The sequence below is a fragment of the Nerophis lumbriciformis genome, linkage group LG26, assembly GCF_033978685.3.
Source record: "Nerophis lumbriciformis linkage group LG26, RoL_Nlum_v2.1, whole genome shotgun sequence".
Classification (NCBI taxonomy): Eukaryota; Metazoa; Chordata; class Actinopteri; order Syngnathiformes; family Syngnathidae; genus Nerophis; species Nerophis lumbriciformis.
This window is the reverse complement of record NC_084573.2, coordinates 40,294,778-40,317,866: the sequence shown is the minus strand read 5'-3', so window position 1 is coordinate 40,317,866 and position 23,089 is coordinate 40,294,778. Positions and strand designations below refer to the sequence as shown.

The window sequence follows — 23,089 nt, the reverse complement described above, 5'->3', positions numbered from 1 at the left end:
TGAAATGAAGTTGGAGTAGTTTGGACACCCCTGATCATGATGTCTGAAATGATGACAGGATGAATTTAACAAATTTTTTAAAAAAAGCATCTCTTCAAATCTGAGAAGAAAACCAATATGGTAGGTCCGTGTTTTGGGTTGTACTTACTAGTGCACAAGAATGTTGAGAGTGAGAAGGAGAAGAAGTGAGTAGCTGTCATGGTGGTGAAGGGCAGTGGGCTAGTTGAAATAATGCTGAGTGAAAGTGGAAGTCAGTGAAGAGTAGAAGAGCATTCACTCAGGAAGTGAGGCAAGTATTTGATCAGACTGTGTGTGTTCTTGTATTTCTGCCCTTCTTGAGATAAGTAGTGTCCACATGTGAACAAGTCCTGGTCCCAATAGGGAAAAGCCTGGCGTCTAATAGAGAATGTCTCGTGTCTACCTTAAATGTCAGGTGATATCATTTCAATACATTAGTTACCAAGTTGAGGGATGTGGTCTCAAGAAGGTGAGAAGTGCAAGCATGTGTGTGTCAGGATCATGGTACCCACTGAGGTTCTGTGTCAGCGCAGCCAGGAGCTTGGTACCCACTGAGGTTCTGTGTCAGCGCAGCCAGGAGCTTGGTACCCACTGAGGTTCTGTGTCCAGCTTGTTGATGAGTCTCTGCAGCTCGGCGTAGGCTTTGTCCTGGTCCATGTTGACGATGATGGCATCGAACAGGTGACCGCAGCTCTGCTCCATCTCCCGCGCTCTCTCAATGATGTCGCGCAGCTCCTCCGGCTGTGGGGAACACACACATTGTCAGCTCACACACCCAACAGAACATGCACACACACACATTGTCAGCTCACACACCCAACAGAACATGCACACACACACTGTCAGCTCACACACTCCACAACATCTTCACACAACACCTTGGGGTTCTTGTTGTCTTTAGCTAGCAGGGCTCGCAGTCTTTCCTGGGATGGCGGAGCGATGAAGATGATGTAAGGTTTGAGGTCTGAACTCCTCAGCACCTTTAGGGCCTACACACACACACACACACACACATTAGATACTTTCCTATTGAGGCCCAAAGCAAGGGTGGTGTGTCCAGACTGACCTGTGTGTGTAGACACAGCACACAGATCTTGCCAGTGTTGATGACTTGTCTGACAGAGTCAGTGCTGCTTCCATAAAGATTCTTCTCAAACTCTCCAGACTCCATCAGCTTCCCTGAGAAGAGCACATGACAAACATTACTGCTGACTGACCTACTCAGGTCAGGTCTGGATGTAAACATTACTGCTGACTGACTTACTCAGGTCAGGTCTGGATGTAAACATTACTGCTGACTGACCTACTCAGGTCAGGTCAGGTCTGGATGTAAACATTACTGCTGACTGACTTACTCAGGTCAGGTCTGGATGTAAACATTACTGCTGACTGACCTTTTCAGGTCAGGTCTGGATGTAAACATTACTGCTGACTGACTTACTCAGGTCAGGTCTGGATGTAAACATTACTGCTGACTGACCTACTCAGGTCAGGTCAGGTCTGGATGTAAACATTACTGCTGACTGACTTACTCAGGTCAGGTCAGGTCTGGATGTAAACATTAGTACTGACTGACTTACTCAGGTCAGGTCTGGATGTAAACATTACTGCTGACTGACTTACTCAGGTCAGGTCTGGATGTAAACATTACTGCTGACTGACCTACTCAGGTCAGGTCTGGATGTAAACATTACTGCTGACTGACCTACTCAGGTCAGGTCAGGTCTGGATGTAAACATTACTGCTGACTGACTTACTCAGGTCAGGTCAGGTCTGGATGTAAACATTACTGCTGACTGACCTACTCAGGTCAGGTCAGGTCTGGATGTAAACATTACTGCTGACTGACTTACTCAGGTCAGGTCTGGATGTAAACATTACTGCTGACTGACCTACTCAGGTCAGGTCTGGATGTAAACATTACTGCTGACTGACCTACTCAGGTCAGGTCAGGTCTGGATGTAAACATTACTGCTGACTGACTTACTCAGGTCAGGTCAGGTCTGGATGTAAACATTACTGCTGACTGACCTACTCAGGTCAGGTCAGGTCTGGATGTAAACATTACTGCTGACTGACTTACTCAGGTCAGGTCTGGATGTAAACATTACTGCTGACTGACCTACTCAGGTCAGGTCTGGATGTAAACATTACTGCTGACTGACCTACTCAGGTCAGGTCAGGTCTGGATGTAAACATTACTGCTGACTGACTTACTCAGGTCAGGTCAGGTCTGGATGTAAACATTACTGCTGACTGACCTACTCAGGTCAGGTCAGGTCTGGATGTAAACATTACTGCTGACTGACTTACTCAGGTCAGGTCTGGATGTAAACATTACTGCTGACTGACCTACTCAGGTCAGGTCTGGATGTAAACATTACTGCTGACTGACCTACTCAGGTCAGGTCAGGTCTGGATGTAAACATTACTGCTGACTGACTTACTCAGGTCAGGTCAGGTCTGGATGTAAACATTACTGCTGACTGACCTACTCAGGTCAGGTCAGGTCTGGATGTAAACATTACTGCTGACTGACTTACTCAGGTCAGGTCTGGATGTAAACATTACTGCTGACAGACTTACTCAGGTCAGGTCAGGTCTGGATGTAAACATTACTGCTGACTGACCTACTCAGGTCAGGTCAGGTCTGGATGTAAACATTACTGCTGACTGACTTACTCAGGTCAGGTCTGGATGTAAACATTACTGCTGACAGACCTACGGTACTCAGGTCAGGTCAGGTCTGGATGTAAACATTACTGCTGACTGACCTACTCAGGTCAGGTCAGGTCTGGATGTAAACATTACTGCTGACTGACTTACTCAGGTCAGGTCAGGTCTGGATGTAAACATTACTGCTGACTGACCTACTCAGGTCAGGTCTGGATGTAAACATTACTGCTGACAGACCTACGGTACTCAGGTCAGGTCAGGTCTGGATGTAAACATTACTGCTGACTGACCTACTCAGGTCAGGTCAGGTCTGGATGTAAACATTACTGCTGACTGACTTACTCAGGTCAGGTCAGGTCTGGATGTAAACATTACTGCTGACTGACCTACTCAGGTCAGGTCTGGATGTAAACATTACTGCTGACTGACTTACTCAGGTCAGGTCTGGATGTAAACATTACTGCTGACTGACCTACTCAGGTCAGGTCTGGATGTAAACATTACTGCTGACTGACCTACTCAGGTCAGGTCAGGTCTGGATGTAAACATTACTGCTGACTGACTTACTCAGGTCAGGTCAGGTCTGGATGTAAACATTACTGCTGACTGACCTACTCAGGTCAGGTCAGGTCTGGATGTAAACATTACTGCTGACTGACTTACTCAGGTCAGGTCTGGATGTAAACATTACTGCTGACAGACTTACTCAGGTCAGGTCAGGTCTGGATGTAAACATTACTGCTGACTGACCTACTCAGGTCAGGTCAGGTCTGGATGTAAACATTACTGCTGACTGACTTACTCAGGTCAGGTCTGGATGTAAACATTACTGCTGACAGACCTACGGTACTCAGGTCAGGTCAGGTCTGGATGTAAACATTACTGCTGACTGACCTACTCAGGTCAGGTCAGGTCTGGATGTAAACATTACTGCTGACTGACTTACTCAGGTCAGGTCAGGTCTGGATGTAAACATTACTGCTGACTGACCTACTCAGGTCAGGTCTGGATGTAAACATTACTGCTGACTGACCTACTCAGGTCAGGTCAGATCTGGATGTAAACATTACTGCTGACTGACCTACTCAGGTCAGGTCAGGTCTGGATGTAAACATTACTGCTGACTGACTTACTCAGGTCAGGTCAGGTCTGGATGTAAACATTACTGCTGACTGACCTACTCAGGTCAGGTCTGGATGTAAACATTACTGCTGACTGACTTACTCAGGTCAGGTCTGGATGTAAACATTACTGCTGACTGACCTACTCAGGTCAGGTCTGGATGTAAACATTACTGCTGACTGACCTACTCAGGTCAGGTCTGGATGTAAACATTACTGCTGACTGACCTACTCAGGTCAGGTCAGGTCTGGATGTAAACATTACTGCTGACTGACCTACTCAGGTCAGGTCTGGATGTAAACATTACTGCTGACTGACCTACTCAGGTCAGGTCTGGATGTAAACATTACTGCTGACTGACCTACTCAGGTCAGGTCAGGTCTGGATGTAAACATTACTGCTGACTGACCTACTCAGGTCAGGTCTGGATGTAAACATTACTGCTGACTGACCTACTCAGGTCAGGTCTGGATGTAAACATTACTGCTGACAGACCTACGGTACTCAGGTCAGGTCAGGTCTGGATGTAAACATTACTGCTGACTGACCTACTCAGGTCAGGTCAGGTCTGGATGTAAACATTACTGCTGACTGACTTACTCAGGTCAGGTCAGGTCTGGATGTAAACATTACTGCTGACTGACCTACTCAGGTCAGGTCTGGATGTAAACATTACTGCTGACTGACTTACTCAGGTCAGGTCAGGTCTGGATGTAAACATTACTGCTGACTGACCTACTCAGGTCAGGTCAGGTCTGGATGTAAACATTACTGCTGACTGACTCAGGTCAGGTCAGGTCTGGATGTTTCCACTTTTACACACGGACTAAGCCATACACCTCAGCTGGACTTCATGTGGTCCACTACGTAATGGAATATATTCATTTTTCTCCTCAAAATTCTACACATAATACCCCATAACAAAATTGTTTTTGCAAATGTATTTAAACTAGAAAACTAAAAAAAAAAAATCCCATATACACACGTATTCAGACCCTTTGCTCAACACTTAGTTGATGCACCTTTGGCAGAAATTACACCTCAAGTCTTTTTGAATACGATGCCATAAGCTTGGCACACCTATTTTGGGCACTTTTTCTCTTTCCTCTTTGCAGCACCTCTCAAGCTCCATCAGGTTGGATGGACATCCAGGATGTCTCTGTACATTGCTGCATTCATCTTTCCCTCCATCAGGTTGGATGAGAAGTCTTGGTTTTCATTCAGGATGTCTCTGTACATTGCTGCATTCATCTTTCCCTCCATCAGATTGGATGGGAAATGTTGGTTTTCATCCAGGATGTCTCTGTACATTGCTGCATTCATATTTCCCTCCATCAGGTTGGATGAAATGTTGGTTTTCATCCAGGATGTCTCTGTACATTGCTGCATTCACCTTTTCCTCCATCAGGTTGGATGAAGTGTTGGTTTTCATCCCGGATGTCTCTGTACATTGCTGCAGTCATCTTTCCCTCCATCAGGTTGGATGAAATGTTGGTTTTCATCCAGGATGTCTCTGTACATTGCTGCATTCACCTTTCCCTCCATCAGGCTGGATGAAGTGTTGGTTTTCATCCAGGATGTCTCTGTACATTGCTGCATTCACCTTTCCCTCCATCAGGCTGGATGAAGTGTTGGTTTTCATCCAGGATGTCTCTGTACATTGCTGCATTCACCTTTCCCTCCATCAGGCTGGATGAAGTGTTGGTTTTCATCCAGGATGTCTCTGTACATTGCTGCATTCACCTTTCCCTCCATCAGGTTGGATGAAATGTTGGTTTTCATCCAGGATGTCTCTGTACATTGCTGCATTCACCTTTCCCTCCATCAGGTTGTATGAATTGTTGGTTTTCACCCAGGATGTCTCTGTACATTGCTGCATTCATCTTAGTCTAGTCAGGCAGGTGACCAAGACCATGGTCACTCTGTCAGAGCTACAGCATTCTTCTGTGGAGAGAGGAGAACCTTCCAGAAGGACAATCCACCAATCATGCCTGTATGGTAGAGCGGCCAGACGGAAGTCATTTCTTAGTAAAGTTTGCCAACATGCACCTGAAAGACTCTCAGACCATGAGAAACTAAATTCTCTGGTCTGATGAGACAAAGATTGAAGTCTTTGGCGTCATGTTTGGAGGAAACCAGGCACCGCTCATCACCAGGACAATACCATCCCTGCAGTGGTGGCAGCATCATGCTGTGGGGATGCTTTGCAGCGGCAGGAACTGGGAGACTAGTCTGGATAAAGGGAGCAATGTACAGAGACATCCTGGATGAAAAACCAACACTTCATCCAACCTGATGGAGCTTGAGAGGTGCTGCAAAGAGGAATGAGAGAAAGTGCCCAAAGATAGGTGTGCCAAGTTTGTGGCATCATATTCACCAAAACATCACCGTGAAGTTATTGAGTCTGTTTAGCTGATTGGAGAGCTAGCTTGCGCAGCTAGTGGGTCCATGACTATGACTTCTGTTTTGTTTCATCAGCCGTTTTACTGCCGTGTTACAGACACCGTATGGAAACAATTAAGGTATGTAAATAAACATTTACTATTTCTGTGTAAATAACTCATTTCACAATGTACATATCAGCAGCTTTTAGCCTGGTGTGGCTAATATAAGGAAACATGTTATTTAGTCAAATGTAGTGGGTGCGGCTTAAATACTGCTGCGCTGTATCGTTGCTCAAATACAGTACCGTATTTTCCGCACTATTAGCCGCACCTAAAAACCACAAATTTTCTCAAAAGCTGACAGTGCGGCTTATAACCCGGTGCGCTTTATATATGGATTAATATTAAGATTAATTTTCATAAAGTTTAGGTCTCGCAACTACAGTAAACAGCCGCCATCTTTTTTCCCCGTAGAAGAGGAAGCGCTTCTTCTTCTACTGTAAGCAACCACCAAGGTAAGCACCCGCCCCCATAGAAGAAGAAGCGCGCGGATATTACGTTTCATTTCATTTGTGTGTTTACATCTGTAAAGACCACAAAATGGCTCCTATTAAGAGACACGCGTACAACGCAGAATTCAAACTCAAGGCAATAAGTCACGCAGTAGAACACGGAAATAGAGCAGCAGCAAGAGAATTGAACATAAATGGTGCGTAGGTAGAGGAAGCAACAAGATGACCTGCGCCACTAAGACAGGGAGACAGTGCCGGACGACATACGCCAACATCTGCCAGTGGATTGTAAATGCCTGGGCGGATATATCGGTCTCAACTGTGGTCCGAGCTTTCCGGAAGGCAGGATTCACGGAACTGCTGGACAACAACAGCGACACTGACTCTGATGACTTCGACGAGACGGAGCCGGCCATTTTGGATGCCGTATTCGCCCAACTTGTTAATTCAGACACTGAAGAAGAATTCGAGGGATTTATGGATGAGGAATAATTTCAGAAAGTGAGCTTTAAATGTTTATTTTGTGTGTTGTGTGACATTAACGTTCGAGCAACGTTGAGTTATTGATGTTGCTATTGCTCTGCACTAATTTGAGTGTTACTATTTTTGTGATTGCACATTTGCACATTACATTTTGGGGGTGAACAGAGTTGTTAGAACGCTGGTTTGTAATATATTATTAAAGTTTGACTGACCTATCTGACTGTTTTTTTGACATTCCCTTTAGAGCAGCGTAGGCGCGGCTTATAACCCGGGGCGGCTTATAGGTGAACAAAGTTTTGAAATATGCCATTCATTGAAGGTGCGGCTAATAACCCGGGGCGGCTTATAGTGCGGAAAATACGGTATATGTTTTAGAGTTGTCTCGATCCGATATTTGGATCGGATCGGCCGCCGATATTTGCCAAAAAATGCGTATCGGCAAGGCATGGGAAAATGCTGATCCAGATCCAGTTTAAAAAAAAATTCCGGTCCGTGTTTTCCAACACACCGATTTAAATAATACATTCCACTTTTCTGCTGCTCCCTAATTTCCATTCCGCATTTTCCAGCACACCTTCAACACATCCACAGGTCTGTGTCCTAACCGTCCTAATCGGAAGCGAATGCCGGTTCATGGTTCCGAAAGGCGAGCGGAAGTTACCGGTAAAAATGTCAGCTGTGTGGGATTATTTGACCCTACAAAACGAAAAAGATGAAGAGGTGGGGTTGCAAAACATGCCACAATAAAGTCAAGCGTGGTGGTAAAGTTGTAAGACATTTTAATACAACAAATCTGATTAAGCATTTAGCGAAATACCACCGTAAAGAATATGAAGAATTTCTAAAGAAAACTAACGAAAAGAAAAAGAAAGGTCCTACTCAACTAACTCTGACAGAAACGTTGGCGAGCGTGACATACTGCCACTGAACAGTGCTAAAGCCCAGGGAATAACTACAACATACTGCCACTGAACAGTTTCTTGTTACCAACCATTGTGTATTATTCAAACTCCCCTAATTCAGCTGGCTAGTTGTAATCAAGAGTACTAAAACCCTTTTCAACATGATTCTGACAACTAAGTAGGCTAAATAACTTTAAACTTTAATACATGCTCGGATAGGCCAGTATCGGCCAGTATCAGTATCGGATCGGAAGTGCAAAAACCTGTATCGGGACATCCCTAATATGTTTCATAGAAATCCACCTAGTGTTTCTTCAAATAAAACACACATAACACAAGTTCTTACCGGCTGCCAGTTCTGCGTCAAACATCTGGCGAGAAACAAAATGAAAATCTCGAGCGCCGAGCTCGCCATCCCGTCGGCTGCGTGTTGTGTCTGGACACACAATCAACATGTAAGTGGACATGCATGACCATCTGAGAGCGTGTTGCAGGCACAATCAACATGTAAGTGGACATGCACGACCATCTGAGAGCGTGTTGCAGGCACAATCAACATGTAAGTGGACATGCATGACCATCTGAGAGCGTGTTGCAGGCACAATCAACATGTAAGTGGACATGCATGACCATCTGAGAGCGTGTTGCAGGCACAATCAACATGTAAGTGGACATGCATGACCATCTGAGAGCGTGTTGCAGGCACAATCAACATGTAAGTGGACATGCATGACCATCTGAGAGCGTGTTGCAGGCACAATCAACATGTAAGTGGACATGCATGACCATCTGAGAGCGTGTTGCAGGCACAATCAACATGTAAGTGGACATGCATGACCATCTGAGAGCGTGTTGCAGGCACAATCAACATGTAAGTGGACATGCACGACCATCTGAGAGCGTGTCGCAGCCTTACGGGGTACAGCTCCAGCAAAGCGTTCTGGCTGGTGATTCAGCAGTCTCTGCCTAAGCTCCGCCTGCCCACAGCTGGTTGGGCCAATCAGTGCGATGGGCCGCTTCCTGTTGGCGGGCTGGTGGTACAGAGCCATCTCCTCGTAGGTCAGAATTTCTTCATTGATGTCTAGATGAATAAACAATGTTCAAAAGATTGAAGTCATTCCTGCATCGTATGCGGACAAAGTACCCTCATTCTTGTTGTTGTGAAGCAACTTCTTCCTTTTCCTCTTGTTCTTTTTTGCACACCACAACTTTCCTGCAAGCAAGAGACACATATTACAACTCTGTTGACATGAGCTGAAAGGCAACGTGTCACCAACACTTCAAAGGTCTTCAGATGGAGCTGGTGACATATTGAAGTAGTTCTCATCATGTATACATGTACGTATATGATGTGTCAGGTATGCTATTTTTCATAACCAAAAATGATTTGAAGACATTCAATGTTTTATTTGGGTTTCAAATATAACAATTTCCCCTATATTTCTTGACAGAACTATTTTGAAGTTAAAGTACCAATTATAGTCACACACACACACTAGGTGTGGTGAAATGTGTCCTCTGCATTTGACCCATCCCCTTGTTTACCCCCTGGGAGGTGAGGGGAGCAGTGAGCAGCAGCGTTTAAGGTCTCCCTCCTCGGACACATTTTTACACGGGTAGGTCAGCCGTGTAATTCTTGAATCTCCGGCGCTTAGCTTTGTATGGACTCATTGATCCTTTACAAAGTCAGTTTGGAGAGGAAGTGACGCCAGAAAGACCACGCCCACACAAGAAGTGACATCAGACAAAATGCGCCACAGCCAGCTTCATAATAAAGCGGTTTCATAACTCGGAGGTAAACACTGGAAATATGGAGGCAAGTCACCCAGACGTGTTTTTCCTTCTTCTACATGTACAGACACTTGTGGAAATCACACATGCATACCTTAAGAGAAAGCCATTGCAGCTATTTGGGATACAACACTTCTCAGACGGCAAGACAACTTTCCAATGTCCAGGTCAGCTGGGATTCTACTTAGCGAAAAACTTTGTCCATTTGTCGAAGGAGAGACAACGAGAATGCGAGCTCCTGTGGATTTGATAAAAATGGTAGCGCGTGCTTTGTATTACCTGGCCGTCGAGGAAAACAGGGAATGCATTTGGACTGGCAAAGCAGACTGTATCAGTTATTGTGCGCCATGTATGTCACAGACTCAACGTCTCGGTCCAGAGTGTATAAAGTCAGCAAAAAGGAATGGACAATGAAAGTGAAGGCAAAAGAGTGAGGAGTGTCCTGACCAGAGATCTACATCCCTAGTTTGATTGATGTCAAATGTTCTTTATCACATTGTTTAGGTGTGTTATAAAGATGTGATGAATGTATGATGTCTCAGGTGTGATTCACTACAATAGTCACACTGGATTCCAGTTCATTGAAATAGCACAACACTGGATATTGTTCAGATAAGTTACATGTAAGAACTTGCACACAGAGCAACACTGGAGGTGACTATGACGTGTATGCATAGTAGGTCGCGTTGCGCCGGCGGACGGAGGGGGAGGGGTCTTAAACGGTGGCATTGTTGTGTGTGGACACGGATAAAGTTGGGTGGGATTTACCCTGGATAAACAGTGTTAACAGGGCCTAAGTCTAATATTGATTCTAAAAATTAAAATATCGATACTTCTGGTACTTTGGTTCAGGGGTGTCCAAACTTTTGTCCAAACATATTGATATTTTTATTTTTAAAACATATGTCAGCTTTGTATTATGGGTGACTAAGTATATTAATATTAATTATTAGTTAGAATATTTCAGCTTTTTCTCATTACAATTGGATTTTGTGGCTCTTTTCTGACATTTTTACTATTGTTTTTTTCCATGTAAGAATAGAAAATGAATAATAATGATATGATTGTGTAACTGCCTAACAAAGTGTGTTAAAAATTCAGCCTGTACGAAAATATTAATGTTCACTTACACATTTATCAGTGTTTATTATGGTTGTTGTCATTTTCAAATTAATTCATCAGTTAGTATTATTTTATTTTTTTTATTAACTAACTAAAGTTTTTTTTATATATATATTAAGTATATTTTATTTTTATTTTTATAGATTCTGATATTTTAGATCAGGGGTGTTTAAACTTTGTCCACCAATACTGAAAAGTCAAGTATGGGGTAATAAGTATTATTGTGATATATATTTATTTAAAAAAATGCTAAAAACAGAAATTATATATATTTAAAGACAAAACTTTGTGTTATAGGTGACTAAGTATATTTTTATTATTAGTTTAACAATTTCAGCTTTTTGTCATTAAATTCCAATTTTTTCCTCTTTTTTCTTACATTTTTAATGTTTTTTGGTAGATATCTTATTAATTGGAAATACACAACTTTCTACATTTTGGCAGATACCTTAGTATCGGTATGGCCAATACCAGCCTGAATTTGACTTGGTATGGGATGGTCAAGAAAATCAGTGGTATGACACATGACTAATTGTTTGAACCATTTGATTTACGAACCAAAGACTGAATCAAATATTGTGTCCGACAGCACAGCCATTGTGGGCAGGCTGATCGCTCTTAGATGCTCTTTCAACTTTTTTTTACGCCTTATTGAATACTTTTGATTGGCCGGCAGGCAAAGGACGTGAGGCTCAACAATTCTATAAGTCAAACTTGTCTGTCACTCCAATGCCTATGACAGCGGGAAAAAACAACAACAAAAACACACCCCCTTTTGCACTATTTACAGCACTAATGAAAACCTCAAAGTGGATTGGATATGGATTATTACAAGAAATACAAGAAACAACACATTACAACATGTAACTGTCTTGTTACATGGCATGAAAATGTGCACACAGTGACTTCTTGTGCAAAATAAACTTCAAAATAAAAGCCTGGCGGTATTAAAATCTATTCCACCACAACTTACTGTTGTAGGTTTTACAAATCTGTGATTATTGTCCATTCTCCTTATGTCTTGAAAGAAAGTGTTACACATTTGTGATTATTGTCCATTCTCCTTATGTCTTTAAAGAAAGTGATAAACATTTGTGATTATTGTCCATTCTCCTTATGTCTTGAAAGTAAATGTGCAAGCAATATCAATATTTAGTGATGTCAACAACCACTTGAGTCAGCCAGTTTGTTGACTTCTGTAGTGTTTTACAATGTGTTCCATCATGTGTTTCACTTGCTCTGTGGTATATATCTCCATCATTTGACTTGAGGTAGAATCATGTCTGAGTTGTTGATGTGGGACTGAACGATAGGCAACAATCTCTAGCGTTAGAGGTGTGTGCAAATGTATTGCTGGCACTTCATGTAAAATCTATATCAATATCCATAGCTGTCATTTTACAGTCCTGACAGTTCTAGTGAAGGCAAACATACCAGACTTCTCAGGTTCCTTGTCTTCTTCTATCGTCTGTTTCATGGCTTCTCTCTGTTGCTGAAAATTCTTCCCTTTGAGTAAAAAGAACAAAAACATTAGGTCCAAGTATGTACATACACATATATATATACACACACACGTATATACACACATATATATATATATATATATATATATATATATATATATATATATATATATATATTTATATCCATCCATCCATTTTCTACCGCTTATTCCCTTTAGGGGTCGCTGGAGCCTATCTCAGCTACAATCGGGCGGAAGGCGGGGTACACCCTGGACAAGTCGCCACTTCATCGCAGGGCCAACACAGATAGACAGACAACTTTCACACTCACATTCACACACTAGGGCCAATTTAGTGTTGCCAATCAACCTATCCCCAGGTGCATGTATATATATATATGTGTGTGTGTGTGTGTGTGTGTGTGTGTATATATACATATATATATATATATATATATACATATACATATATATATATATACATACACACACACACACACACATTTATATATATATGTATATATATGTATATATATATATATATATATATATATATATATATATATATATATAACCCCCCCCCCTACCCACATATGCGGTCCTCTCCAAGGTTTCTCATAGTCATTCACATCGACGTCCCACTGGGGTGAGTTTTTCCTTGCCCTTATGTGGGCTCTGTACCGAGGATGTTGTTGTGGCTTGTGCAGCCCTTTGAGACACTTGTGATTTAGGGCTATATAAATAAACATTGATTGATTGATTGATGTACACATATATATATACACACATATATACACATATATATATAGACTTATATATATATATATATATATATATATATATATATATATATATATACACTATTCTATATCATATGTGTGTATGTATGTGTATAATATATAAACACACACATATATATATATATACTCTATATAAACACATATATAAACACACACACACACACACACACATATATATATATATATATATATATATATATATATATATATATATATATATATATATATATATATATATATATATATATAAATATATATATATATATACCATATACATACACACAGATATATACACATATACGTACACACATACAGTATATATATATACACACACATTATACATATATAAATATATATAAATATATTTTTTTATTTTAATTAAAGATAAAAAAAATATGCTAAAATATAAAAATTTTAATAAATAGATTTTTTTTATTAGTGCAGTCAAGTTGTATTTTTTCCAATTATATTAATCACACTATGGAATTTGGATGAAAGATGAATCACATGTTATTACTTGCTAGCATCATTTTAATGAACTATAATACAGACGTCAATATTTGAACACAAACACAATTTTATTGTCAGAATGTCATACAGGATTGTTTTTTTTATGTTGTATTTGAATGCACATCATTTATTTGCTCCAAACTTGGTAACAGTTTTTGCAAAGTTCTAAGAGTGTTTTAGAATATTATTTTGAAGTGAACTTGTGAGCACACAAGTCAAGAGTCTCCTCACTCATCCATGCATGATCACAACCCACGCTTCCTTTCAGGTCACCATCCACGGTTAAGGTAAAGGAGCATGTGTGGTCAAAATAAATTGTATGATTAATCTGCATATGTACAGTGGTGGTCAAAAGTGTACATACACTTGTAAAGAACATCATGTCATGGCTGTCTTGACTTTACAATCATTTCTACAACTCTTATTTTTTTGTGATAGAGCGATTGGAGCACATACTTGTTACTCACAAAAAACATTCATGAAGTTTGCTTCTTTTATGAATTTATTATGGCTCTACTGAAAATGTGAGGGTGAAAAGTATACATACAGCAATGTTAATATTTGCTTACATGTCCCTTGGCAAGTTGACCTGCAATAAGGCGCTTTTGGTAGCCATCCACAAGCTTCTGCTTGACCACTTGACCACTAAATTGCTGCAGTTCAGCTAAATGTGTTGCTTTTCTGACATGGACTTGTTTCTTCAGCATTGTCCACACCTTTAAGTCAGGACTTTGGGAAGGCCATTCGAAAACCTTCATTCTAGCCTGATTTAGCCATTCCTTTACCACTTGTGAGGTGTGTTTGGGGTCATTGTCCTGTTGGAACACCCAACTGCGCCCAAGACCCAACCTCCGGGCTGATGATTTTAGCTTGTCCTGAACAATTTGGAGCTAATCCTCCTTTTTCATTGTCCCATTTAAAGCAGCAGTTCCATTGGCAGCAAAACAGGCCTAATTCTACCACCACCATGCTTGACGGTAGACATGGTGTTCCTGGGATTAAAGGCCTCACCTTTTCTCCTCCAAACATATTGCTGGGTATTGTGGCAAAACAGCTCCATTTTTGTTTCATCTGACCACAGGACTTTCCTCCAGAAGGTCTTATGTGATGTCGGACCCAGCAGATGTGCTCACATTTTCAGTAGAGCCATAATAAATTCATAAAAGAAGCAAACTTCATGAATGTTTTTTGTGACCAACAAGTATGTGCTCCAATGACTCTATCACAAAAAAATAAGAGTTGTAGAAATGATTGTAAAGTCAAGACAGCCATGACATGATGTTCTTTACACGTGTATGTACACTTTTGACCACCACTGTACATGATTAATGTGATCATTTTTGGGGATTATTCGAATTAGTTAACTGTTTTTTGTTGACAGCCTTAATTAGTATATAAAGATGTATTACCAGGTACTAATCCGGCCAGTGGCTGGTTATCCTCATCACCATCCCTGTAGGCCTGCCACCAATTGGGGTCTGACTGGCTGATGATGTGAAGAATGTCTCCTTTCTGGAAGGACAAGCCCAGCTCTCTGCATGGCACATATGGGTCATCTGATGGGTCATAATCAAAATGGGCTTTTACGTGAACCTAAAGGATGAAAAGAGATAGACAGTAAAATGATATTGCCCATACACATACCATAAACCAGTCTTTTTCAACCACTGTACCGTGAAATACAGTCTGGTGTGCTGTGGGAGATTATGTCATTCACCGAAGTGGGTTAAAAATATTTGCTGCACACCAGCAATTATAATTCGTAATTAATGTGCCGTTGTTGAGTGTCTGTACAGCGCAGGTAGCTAATTGCTTTGTCGTGTGAGACGACCGTGGTTTGTGGTGATCTCAACATGCAGACGACAGCGGGAGGCAGGGTGAAGGTAAAAAGGTATCCAATGCTTAAACCAAAAATAAACAAAAGGTGAGTGCCGCTAAGAAAAGGCATTGAAGCTTAGGCATGGCTATGCAAAACAAAACTAAAACTGAACTGGCTACAAAGTAAACAAAAACAAAATGCTGGACGACAGCAAAGACTTACAGCGTGTGGAGCAAAGACAGCGTCCACAAAGTACGTCCGAACATGACATGACAATCAACAATGTCCCCACAAAGAAGGATAGCATCCACACTACTTAGATAGTCTGGATTGTGAAACCAAAGCAGGTGTGGGGAATAGCGCTCAGGGAAGAAATGAAACTGCAACAGGAAAATACCAACAAAACAGGAAAAAACACCAAAATAGAAGCGCAAGACAAGAAGTAAAACAGCAAAAAAGTCCAAATAAGTCAGGGTGTGATGACAAGAGACAAGAGCTATAGTGATGCATGCTTCATAAACACTGCTATAAACCACTTTGTACCTACGTTTTGATCCCTGCGGCTTATAAAACGGTGCGGCAAATTTATGGATTTTTTTTTGCAGACGGCCATAATGTAATAGTTAAAAAACAATACAACAAGCAAACACAATGATAAGGTGTGTTATTGTTTAGCACCATCTTTTAGACAAATTTGCTCACTGTGGGTGTTGCAGTGTCTTTCCATTTAGTGCTTTTAACCGGATGTAGAGTGCCGTTCAGTCTTCTAGCAGTCCATAGTGTTTTCTACTGGTTTGGATTCTTCATTCATCACTCCAAGCAACGTTTGCAAGTTTTGCAATACAACTAAAACAATTCTTACTTACTAACCGTCCCACGTGTGATGTCTGTAGGAGTGTTTTCATGCTTGTGACACTGGCGTCGTTAGCATTAGCTAATATGCTAATAGGTCTACGAGTGTGTTAGTATTATTAACTTACAAGGGCATTCTTTTTGTATTGTTTCCCTTTCAAATATTCCTCAGTAAATTCAGCAAAACATCATCATGTAGTTCTTGAGTCTGTTTAGCTGATTGGAGAGCTAGCATGCGCAGCTAGTAGGTCCATGACGGCGACTTCTGTTTTGTTTGATCAACCGTTTTACTGCCGTGTTACAGGCACCGTTTGGAAACAACTAAGGTATGTAAATAAACATTTACAGAATCTTTCAGTGTAAATAATTACTTTCGACACGTATATTTCTGCGTTTTATAGTGCGGTGCAACAAATATACGGAACATATTTTTACTAAAATTTAGTGGTTGCGGCTTATATTCCAGAAAATAAAGTACTTTTACTTCTACTATTTGGTCAAGTTGGGTGTCCTCTTGGTGCTGCGTCAACGCCAGAGGACCTCACAAACTGTGGTTTAGTCTTTCTTTGAGGTGGAAAAAGACGCAAATGAGATCTTAGTCACTTTAATTTAAGACTATGTATTTTATCAGTACCGGTACCCTAATTATCATGGAAATATTCACGTATATAAGCGTTAGAGCACATCCATGTGATGTTACTGACACCGTGTGTATATCAGTATACACTACTTTATTACAAACTCTTTAGTTCTCTTTAAAAAAAACTCCAATGATGGGCAAAATCTAAATCCGATCCTTAGTGAAAGAATAGACACACATACAGTGGTGGTCAAAAGTTTACGTACACTTGTAAAGAACATCATGTCATGGCTGTCAATCATTTCTACAACTCTTATTTTTTTGTGATGTAGTGATTGGAGCACATACTTGTTGCTCACAAAAAACATTCATGAAGTTTGCTTCTTTTATGAATTTATTATGGCTCTACTGAAAATGTGAGGGTCAAAGGTATACATACAGCAATGTTAATATTTGCTTACATGTCCCTTGGCAAGTTGACCTGCAATAAGGCGCTTTTGGTAGCCATCCACAAGCTTCTGTGCATGTCAACTTTTGACCGCGACTGTACATACATTACACACCAAAAGCTCATCAGAGCAAGTACAATATTTAGAAATATTTAGAATATTTTAATCTATTTTCTAAAATTGCCGGGTTTAGCACACAGCTGTTTTGTTATTTATTTAATAAATGTATTACAATATTAATTACCGTATTTTACGGACCATAGGGCGTACCGGCGCTCTGCCAATGAATGGTCTATTTTCAATCTTCTTTCATACAAAAGGTGCACCGGATTATAAGGCGCATTAAAGGAGTCATATTATTATTATGATTATTTTCTAAATGTAAAAGACTTCCTTGTGGTCTACATAACATGTAATGGTGGTTCTTTGTTCAAAATGTTGCATAGATGATGTTTTACACATCATCTTCAACTCACTTTCTGACAGTGTCTTCAGGATGCGTCTTATTTACGTGCCTCCACTCGGACAGCGTCATCTTTGTTGTAGCGGTGTAGCGTGCAAGGACGGGAGTGGAAGAAGTGTCAAAAGATGGAGCGAAGTGTTTTAATGACATTCACACTTTACTTCAATCAATAACGGAGCAGCATCTCCTCATCCGTGACTCACTAGTGCAACAACAACACCCGAAATGTGTTCCGTGAAAAAACGTCCCACCGGAACTCTCTAATAAGTAAAGTTCCTTGGGTGAATAATGTAAAGTCACTACACCGGTATGTTTTAGTGCTTTCATGGTGAGTTTACTGACAGATATAAGTAAGAACTTTACACTACTTTATATTGGAAATGGCAACAGTGGAGGATGAATGTCACATAACAAGAAGATAGAGAAAAAGAAGAAGACACGTGCAGTTTTTCAATACTTATGCAGATCCCAAATACAGATCAGCAGGTACCAGAAGGTAAGAAAAGTTGCTTTTGCATAATATTGTGAAACAAAACGCCAGATAATATGTCTTACTTTATACACACACCATAATAATACTCCTATGTTGAAGCACAGTACAATCCATCCAGTGGTGTGGCTTCATAGCTTACCAAAGTCCTACTAAAACATTTTCATAGATTTTTGAGCACCGTGTGTAATGTTCTATATTTTTAATGGAACATATACAATGTTGCCGTTGTTTACTTGAGTCATATTGCCATCATAGAGCAGTCCACACGTATCTCTTATGTTTGACTGCCATCTACTGGTCACACTTATCATTTCACAATGTACCAAATAAAATAGCTCCGAGGTCGGTAAGCACAACCAGAATTATTCCGTACATTAGGCGCACCGGATTAGAAGGCGCACTGTCAATTTTAGAGGGAAAAAAAAGGATTTTAAGAGCACTTTATAGTCCGAAAACTCGGGTATTAGTAATAGTCGGCATAAGAGCAAAAGGTTGAGCACTTACCACAGTCTCTTTGAGGGCTGGAGGTTTGCTTAGAGTGCTGGGAATGAGTACAAAGGTCAGAAGGCCGTGCATGTCCGCCTGACACAAAATGACATTTTGCAAATGACTTCAGGTCCGCAAAATAAAAAGATCTGTCTCTGTCATGCTATCAAAAGTCAAATTGAAGTGCAAGGTTTGATTTGGGCAGTTAGCTTTGTTTACAATTTAGAAAGAGTAACAATACTTTCCAACTGTATTGTCATCTCATCATGAATACGTGTGTGTTCTTACAAGAATGTCAAAGACTTGGTTGACATCTTTCCCTCTGATCTCAACGCCGTTTATTTCCAATATTTCATCTCCTTCTGCCAAAAGTCCGCTGCGCTCGGCTGCTCCACCTCGAACAATCCGACTGACGATCACACTCTCCATTTCATTGCGGACCGTTGCCCCCTGCAGAACACACCACACAACAACAGTGTCAGGACAGATGACTCACCCCTTTTTTGTCAGTGGCCAACTGTTTTATGTTCATGTTGGAAGATTATTTTACAGCTTTTCTACAAAGTCAACATTTTATTACAAAAACAATTGGGTTATGTCGATTAGTTCCATGTAATCAAAGTTTTTAAACGACACAGCATTTTAAAATCTACTATAACTACTATTGGAAGGCGTGGCCTGACTATCTGGCCACCGCTTTCAGCAGTTTTCATTTTTGTTTCAGTTCATTCTTTTGGACTGGTTGACTCATGTCAAAAAGAGCGGTTGCAAACATAACTGGTTGTCAACATAACAGAAACCAAAACTAACAACTTACTTTAATATAAAGAGAATAGGTGAGAAATAATTTTTTTTGAAGCCTGCAGCAGTTTGCAGACGTTGTTTGCAAAGTTTTTAGAGTTGGAATGTTTGGCCACCACACAATTACATTCACTATCAATTCTTGATTCCAAATGATTCTCATTCTAAATCAATACTTTTTCTAATGACAATGTGTGCCAGTTCTATGATGAACTACATTCCTACATAAAATAGATAAACAGCTGTGATACATTTCTATATTACTTCAAAGAAAACTGAAGTAAGAGAAGTATCCCACACCTCATTTTTATAAAGTAAATGTGTACAGCAGATATGATCATCTACAACAGGCCTGGGCAATCATTTTGACTCAGGGGTCAAAATTTAGAGAAAAAAATGTGTCTGGGGTCCGGTATATCTATTTTTAGGAACACTAATACAAAACCTCACAATAATGTCTGATTGAATGCTAAAAACGTTATGATGGACCGTCTTAAAAAACAGAATGGTAATTTGACTTTTTTTTTTTACTGAATGAGACACCCAGAATGTAGATGAAAATAAAGAATGTTACAATATTAACTATGAAGGATAAAACACTGAATATTGACAACAAAATGAACGTCACACCCCCTCTCCATCCACTTATTTTACAATCAACAAAAATGCAACAAACAGTGAAATATGAACATGAAGGGTAAAAATAAACCCACCTACAATCTGATACATCTGATCACTAAGCTTTAGAACTTTGTTGTAAAAATCTCCTTCCAAGTCTGTCCCTGACACCCACATTTCTGTGGAAACAGTCCACACCCACACTGCTTGGTGCCTCGTCTGAGCTGCTGTGACTTACATTACCATAGTAACTAATTAGATGACCATAGTAACTAATTACATGACCATTGTAACTAATTGCATTACCATAGTAACTAATTAGATGACCATAGTAACTAATTACATGACCATAGTAACTAATTAGATGACCATAGTAAGTAATTAGATGACCATAGTAATTAATTAGATGACCATAGTAACTAATTAGATCATACTTGCCAACCTTGAGACCTCCGATTTCGGGAGGTGGAGGGTGGGGGGCGGGGTGGGGGCGTGGTTAAGAGGGGAGGAGTATATTTACAGCTAGGATTCACCAAGTCAAGTATTTTATATATATATAAGAAATACTTGAATTTCAGTGTTCAATTATTTACACATATACACACACATAACACTCATCTACTCATTGTTGAGTTAAGGGTTGAATTGTCCATCCTTGTTCTATTTGTCACTATTTTTCTAACCATGCTGAACACCCTCACTGATGATGCAATGCTGTGTGGCACGCAAAAAGTGCTTTCATCAAATGCACTAGATAGCAGTATTGTACTGTTTAAGAGTGTCACAACATTGCTGTTTACGGCAGACGAACTGCTTTACGGTAGACAAAACGTGACTGCTGTTGTTGTGTGTTGTTGCCGCGCTGGGAGGACGTTAATGCAACTGCCTAACAATAAACCCACATAAGAAACCAACAACTCGCCCTTGATCATTCTACAGTTATAACATGATTGGGCAGGTACGCTGTTTATATTGTGTGCCTGAATTTCGGGAGATTTTCGGGAGAAAATTTGTCTCGGGAGGTTTTCGGGAGAGGCGCTGAATTTCGGGAGTCTCCCGGAAAATCCGAGAGGGTTGGCAAGTATGAATTAGATGACCATAGTAACTAATTAGATGAGCATAGTAACTAATTAGATGACCATAGTAAGTAATTAGATGACCATAGTAACTAATTAGATGAGCATAGTAACTAATTAGATGAGCATAGTAACTAATTAGATGAGCATAGTAACTAATTAGATAACCATAGTAAGTAATGAGATGGCCATAGTAACTAATTAGATGAGCATAGTAACTAATTAGATGACCATAGTAACTAATTAGATAACCATAGTAAGTAATGAGATGGCCATAGTAACTAATTAGATGAGCATAGTAACTAATTAGATGAGCATAGTAACTAGTATATCATGCAGATTCGAAGCATGTAAAGACTTAGTATAGTTGAAGGTCATTAGAAAAGATGAGTGCACATCATAATGGCAGCTACACTTTACATCTTAAACATCTAATATAATGATTTGGGAATGTCCGGCGGGCCAGATTGAAAAGCTTAACGGGCCGCATGTGGCCCCCAGTCCTTAGTCTGCCCAGGTCTCGTCTACATCAACAATATGATTTTCCATGAGTGGCTGGATAGGACAGATTGAAAAAAGAAATTGATTTTTGATTTTTTTTTTTTTTTTATGTATTAATAATCATTACAAATAAGAATTACGATTTATTTGAAAACGGAAAATATTTTCTTTTCTTAATGCAGTGGGAATTTTTCCGTATGTCTTGACTACAAAATGATAAAGTTGGAGTGCATTTTGTTTGTTGGGTAGAATCCAGGTTAATAGCCAACACAAATAAAAATAAGTAGCTACCAGTGCTATAATATTGATCATCCAAGAGTAAATCATGAAGACAAAATGAATGGTTGTTTTTACCAATGGTATGTCTCGGGCCTTCTCCAGGTGGACAATCTTGACAGTCTCTCCACCCCACTGCGTCAATGTCTCCGTTTGGCTGCTAGGTGGTTCTGGTTCCATTTCTCTCTTTGCTATGCTGTCATGTGCCAGAAGCAAAGACTGCAACACAGGGCAACGTTCAAATACACAAATCATCACATCAAGCAAGACTTTTTCTTTGAAAGATTCTCTACCTGCATGTGAGTGTCTGATAGCAGACTGGAGAGTTCTAATCCTTCTTTGTTCTGACTTGCTTGACTGAGATTTCTGACCTGAATCAACAACATCCCACTTGATCAGATGAAATCTCACATGAAGCTTGTACAAAGCCCAAAAGCAGTGAAGTTGTCAGGTTGTGTAAATGGTCAATAAAAAGAGAATACAACAAATCCTTTTCAACTTATATTCAATTGAATAGACTGCAAAGACAAGATATTTCATGTTCACACTGAGAAACTTTGCTCTTTTTTGCAAATATTAGCTCATTTGGAATTTAATGTCGAACAGTTTAAGAACATTTCTCAAGCAGCTATTGCAAGGAATTTAGGGATTTCACCATCTACGCTTTGTAATATCATCAAAAGGTTCAGAAAATGTGGAGAAATCACTGCACGTAAGCCATGATATTACACACCTTGGATCCCTCAGGTATCAAAAAGCCACATCAGTGTGTAAAGGATATCACCACATGGGCTCAAGAACACTTCAGAAAACCACTGTCAGTAACTACAGTTGGTCGCTACATCTGTAAGTGCAAGTTAAAACTCTACTATGCAAAGCCAAAGCCATTTATC

The 23,089-nt window shown here is 40.2% G+C and overlaps 1 protein-coding gene across 2 annotated transcripts in view; it reads right to left on the bottom strand.

Annotated features, from left to right (window-relative positions):
* Positions 1-291: 291 nt before the first annotated feature.
* pals1a (protein associated with LIN7 1, MAGUK p55 family member a) overlaps positions 292-23,089 on the bottom strand; it is a 69,778-nt gene continuing 46,980 nt past the window's right edge. The window contains exons 6-17 of one of the 2 annotated variants that reach the window (XM_061986876.2): positions 22,490-22,567; positions 22,275-22,415; positions 19,213-19,374; positions 18,943-19,020; positions 15,192-15,375; positions 12,445-12,516; positions 9,242-9,310; positions 9,014-9,178; positions 8,444-8,533; positions 1,085-1,197; positions 897-1,007; positions 292-759 (exon numbers count right to left, since the gene is read on the bottom strand). In XM_061986876.2, coding sequence (XP_061842860.1) covers positions 583-759; positions 897-1,007; positions 1,085-1,197; positions 8,444-8,533; positions 9,014-9,178; positions 9,242-9,310; positions 12,445-12,516; positions 15,192-15,375; positions 18,943-19,020; positions 19,213-19,374; positions 22,275-22,415; positions 22,490-22,567 — 1,440 coding nt within the window. In that variant the 3' untranslated portion in view covers positions 292-582. The remainder of the gene's footprint in view (positions 760-896; positions 1,008-1,084; positions 1,198-8,443; positions 8,534-9,013; positions 9,179-9,241; positions 9,311-12,444; positions 12,517-15,191; positions 15,376-18,942; positions 19,021-19,212; positions 19,375-22,274; positions 22,416-22,489; positions 22,568-23,089) is intronic. The other variant, XM_061986877.2, reaches the window with a different exon arrangement.